This window comes from Octopus bimaculoides, chromosome 7 (assembly GCF_001194135.2).
Source record: "Octopus bimaculoides isolate UCB-OBI-ISO-001 chromosome 7, ASM119413v2, whole genome shotgun sequence".
Taxonomy (NCBI): Eukaryota; Metazoa; Mollusca; class Cephalopoda; order Octopoda; family Octopodidae; genus Octopus; species Octopus bimaculoides.
Window position 1 is genome coordinate 77,450,352 of NC_068987.1, and position 5,569 is coordinate 77,455,920.

A 5,569-nucleotide genomic window follows, 5' to 3' on the forward strand; every position below is an offset into this window, starting at 1 on the left:
GCCTATCGGTAAAAAAAACCACTACCACTAAAACCACCCACCCCCACCCCCTCCGTCACCATTACCATCACCACTGCCACCGCCAACACCGGCACCATCATTACCATTATCATCTGCCAATGCTATCATGACTTTTTAAGAAAACTAAAAAGGGCCACCCACCATCGACGCCACCTTCATCATGCTTGATTTGTTAGGTCTGGAGGCGGAGTGGCGAATGAAGGAACTAAAACCTTTCTATCATTTTGCTTCCGTGCTGGCTTATTTCATATTCTGTGGATGTAAAATAAATAAATTAATTAACACAACAACAACAACAACAACAACAATGACGATGACGATAATAATGATGTTAACAACAACAATGAAAATATTAACAATAAGAACAACATATCGACAACAACAACAACAATAAGAATCGCACGAATAGGAATCAAAACAGCAATAATAATAATAATAACAAGGACCAGAGTAAACAATAATGACGTTGATAACAAAAATAACAATAACAAAACAAAAAACGACAATTATAACAATAACGACAGTGTGTAGAAGGTAATAACAGCAACAACAAGAAAAACTAGAACACAACAAGGACGATGGTAATGAAAGGAGAGCAACAGAAACAGGAGTCTGGGCATTTGTGTAAACAAAAGGCGAAGTAAGTTGATTATGAGAGAAAAATTAGAAACGAATAAAGGAAAACACTGAGGTGTACTGGAGGGGTAAAGGCAGAGCTGTTGCTGTGGTGTGGAGTGGAAATTAAGCTATGGCGATGAAATTACTGAAATGAACATCGTGATGATGATGATGATGATGATGATGATGATGATGATGATGATGATGATGATGATGATGACGATGACGATGATGACGATGATGATGATGATGACGATGACGATGATGACGATGATGATGATGATGATGATGATGATGGTGGTGACGGTGATGATGATGATGGTGATGATGGTGATGATGATGATGATGATGGTGACGATGATGATGGTGACGATGATCATGATGACTACGACGACGACGACAGTGATGACGACGACAATGATGACGATGATGATGACGACGACGATGATGATGATGACGATGACGATTACGATGACGATGACCACAATGACGACGACGACGACGACGACGACGACGATGACGACGACGATGATGATGATGGTGATGATGACGACGGTGATGATGATGACGACGATGATGACGATGATGACGATGACGATCATAATGATGACGATGACGATAATGATGATAATGATGATGACGACGACGACGAGGGTGATGATGGTGATGATGACGACGATGATGATGATGATGACGATTATGATGATGACGATTATGATGACGATGAGGATGATGATGATGATGATGATGATGATGATGATGGCGATGACAATGGTGATGATGATGATTTGAACCCTCAACACTACACACTATTCAAAAAATAGCCCTGCTAAAAACAACCCACATCCTACGCAAGACACTGTCCATTCCATAGTACAACTCAAACAAAACAATCCGCAACACACAAGACACTCTATACAGGAAATATCCAATAAAATAAACAGCCCTCACAGCATGTACTCTACAGGCCGGATACCCTACACAAGAACACAGCTCGCCTTACACACATAACACACAATACAAACATTAATACAACAAAAGACTAACTAAGCCTCATAACAAAACAAACGGATGCAATACAGTACCGGAAAGAGTTTGCACTCCCCCCACCCCAAACGACAAAAAAAGAGCACACAAAGTTGCAGACGCAGCAGTAACACGGATGTGTAGAAGGTAATGCTGTTGAAATTTGCCTGAACCTATCAAATAATAATAATAATAATAATAATAATAATAATAATAATAATAATAATAATAATAATAATAACATTCATGAATTTATTTATTTATTTAGTTATTTATTTTTAAATACATATTTTAACTGTGAATTTGCGTGTGTAAACTGGGAATGCATACAATGGGTTTCTCTGCTTTAGGTGTGCGGAAAACACTCAGCGAGAAATGGAAGAAAATTTGAAGAAAGAAGAAAAAAACAAAATAATAATAATAAATTGCCCTGATGCAGTACCAGGCAGTGACTCTCATGGCTTCTGATTGGAAGTGTTATCATGTACATTGTTTTGTCTTGGTATAAAAGATGGGCTACAGCAAATATTCTGCTTAATACCACAGATTTGCTTGTCAGTTGTTTGACCTTAACCAGTTGAGCATGTCCCTTGGTGGCTGACGATATGTGCATCTCTGATCACGAGCAGAAGTAGTGGGGGAACATCATAGCCATGTGTTGATAGGTATTCTTTGGGATTTTAATAATTTGCCTCTGGAAACATGGGTGTTTTATTCATCATCCTCAAACAACCCTTATTCGGGGACCTTTTGAGCGGGATGGGCTACTCGACTTGAAGAAAACTCTAACTGGGCCCCACCTGCGTGGTTATGCGCTGTTTATCTTGATATGAGATCATCTTGTCGCATACATATGGTTGTGATGCATGTGTCTGATGTACCCTTAGGAGACGGGTAGTTATGATGGGTATACTGGGCTTTGTATATTTTACGCCAGTGACACTTTGATGGCATGCACCGCTCTCTCACTCAATAATAATAATAATAATAATAATAATAATAATAATAACGATGATGATGAGGGCTTCAAATTTTGATACAAGCCTAGCAACTTTAAAGGAAAGGGCGGGTCATTTACATCGACTGGTATTACTTTATTTCATCAACCCCGAAAAGATGAAAAGCAAAGTTACCCTCAGTGTGGAACGTAAAAAGTTGAGAGAAATGCCGCTAAGCATTTTATCTGACACGCTGGAGCTTCTGGCAACTTGTCTTCTTTTTCAAATTTCGGTATAAGGCCTGCAGTTTCGGAGAGAGAGAACATGATTACATTGACCCTAGTACTTCACTGGTACTTTATTTTATCCACTCCGGAAGGATGAAAGGCAAAGTTAACTTTGGAGGGGCGTAAAGAACCAGAATAAATGTCACTGAGCATATGTCCAACGCGCTAACGATTCTGCCAGATCAGCTAAGGAATAAGTGTCGGCGAGATTGTTCAAAATAAAGAACACAGCAACTGAACAATTGTGAGAGATTATTTTCATCACAAGAAGCATCTCAAACGCTACAAAAGACGACCAACTGGAAAGCACCAGGAAATGATAAGATACTAAAATTATGGTTTGAGTATTAAACGGGGCCAGATGCATAATGTGTTACGAGAGATGTTTAACGAAATAATGACAGAATTGGGAACAACACCTGATTGGTTCACTAAAGGGAAAAAAAAACATTTTAGTCATTAAGACTAACAAAACAGCAAATCCTAAGAACAACAGACTCATAATCATTGATTCTAGTAGTTGTTATTTTGATCAGTTGTTCTTAAGGTTTACAGTTTTCGAAAAATTGTTTCGATTAACTATTTTCGATCAACTCTCCGCTCGCAAGTCTCTAGTCCACCTTCTTACAGATTACAAAGCTTGAAATGTAATAATAGAGAGGGTGGGGTGGGTAAATGATTACATAGAAACACAAGCAGAAACAAAAACAAAGCAACTTTCGAAATAACTAAAGTTGTGTTGCAAAGGCTTGTATGGAAGTAAAGATCGATTGCCAATCAATAAAGCCATGAAAGAAGTTCGTAGAAAGGGAGTAAAGTACCTAAGAATGACGTAAATTGATTACGAGAAATCTTTTGACAGTGTTCCTACACGTAGATTTTGGAAACATTAGCAATGAGTAAGGTAACACCAGAAACAAACAACTACATTAAACGTGCCGTAAATAAATAACAAACAGTTCTGAAGATTCGTATAAAAGAAAGAACTATCAAAACAAATCTTACCTGTATTAGAAAAGGAATGTTTCAAGTGAATTCCCTCTCGCCATTATTTTCCTGCTTGGTGCTAATATATTTAACACGTTAAATTAGTCTGGACTCGGATATACAAATGTTGTAGGAGGACAATAAACAATCTTTTGTAAATGAACAATAGCAAGTTGTATCCTGTGAATGATAAACAACTGGAAACATTGTTACAGAATTTATTCGGATTCGGCTGAGGAATTGACATGAAATTCGATTTAGAAAAATGCTCAAAAGCAATCTTGAAAACGAGAAAAATTAATGAAAATAAAGAAGAATAGAACAATGTAGGATAAAAAAAAATTGAAGAAAGTAACGATAAGAGAATTAGACCAAACAGTCTTAGAAATACCTGGAAATTAATGTAGTAGACGGTGTGCAAAACACAGGAATGAAAGAACAGTTTAGGAAGGAATATCATAGATGCATTTGAGTGATACTTAAGCCAGAACAAAATGACAAAAATAAAATAGTTGTGTATCAATGCTCAAACTATTCTAGGCATAAAATATAGTTATGATACTCCCAACGGAATGCTAAGGGAATTAGCAAGATTAAACAGAAAGCAAGAATAATGACTACATTTAGAATACGAGAATGCGCCACCGAAATTCTGACATTGAAAAATGTATATTTACCGCAGCAATAAGAATATAGGATTTTTGTGAATCAGAGAAGTTATAATATATCTGTTATAGGACTACAAAAATAAGGAGTGCAACACCATTCTAACCACTAAGCAATGAGTCTCCACAGGAATATACAAATACATGTGTGTGTGTGCGCGTGTGTGTGTGTGTGTGTGTGCGTGTGTGTGTGTGTGTGTGTGTGTGTGTGTGTGTGTGTGTGTGTTCGTATCTGTCTACATATGTATGTATAGGGAAAGGGTATTCGGCTAAGTATCATATAGCTTATGGCTAGGAGATAGCAGTTTACTCAGAGTATCTGCTCTCAGTTTCCGCCATGGCTTCAACACGGCTCCAGAACATAGTGCAAGCGTTCCTTACTGTGGCCTCGAGGAGATCTTCAAACACCCCCTTGATCTTGGACACCAGTTCGACCGACACATAGTAATCCATGAGATTACAATCAGAGGAATTAAGAGACCAGAAATTGGAGCTTGTGAACTCGTAGAAATTCTCCAACAAGCACTTCCGATTCTTTTCCGAGAAAGAGTCCGAATCCTACTACCATGCATATGGCCTTCGCGTAGCAATCCTCTCCAGCCGGAGTTTAACCGCAGTCTCCGGCAGTTTCACATAGTCGTCTGAAATGAGTCCAAGGCCCTGTTCAAAGATGTTGGGTGACATGACGTCACCCTCACTGGAGACATACTAAAAGGCCATCATCGTTTGGGTAACTCGGTTTTTCAGGCTGCTCATATCACGTCTTACAGCTTTTGTTGTGTTCACAGAGCATTCAACAGCAGTCATGATGTCGACATTTTGACAGCCGGAGCGAATCATCATGAAACAGATAACCTTCTTCCAATATTCAGATGGTTTCCAGTCCTCCATGTTTTTACTCAACTGCAAACCTTAATCTTTATGCTCTCCAGCGCCGTTGACCGTTCACCAATACACCAGACTGTTCCTGAAATAAAAGAGGACATAAAAAATCGTCAACACCCACCAATATATATATATATATATA

The 5,569-nt window shown here is 38.4% G+C and overlaps 1 protein-coding gene across 1 annotated transcript in view; it reads right to left on the reverse strand.

Annotated features, from left to right (window-relative positions):
• The window catches only part of LOC106872894 (uncharacterized), a 7,403-nt gene extending 1,970 nt beyond the window's left edge, over nt 1-5,433 (reverse strand). Inside the window, exon 1 of the mRNA XM_014920066.1 lies at nt 5,252-5,433. Coding sequence (XP_014775552.1) covers nt 5,252-5,433 — 182 coding nt within the window. The remainder of the gene's footprint in view (nt 1-5,251) is intronic.
• Between the last annotated feature and the right edge of the window lie 136 nt (nt 5,434-5,569).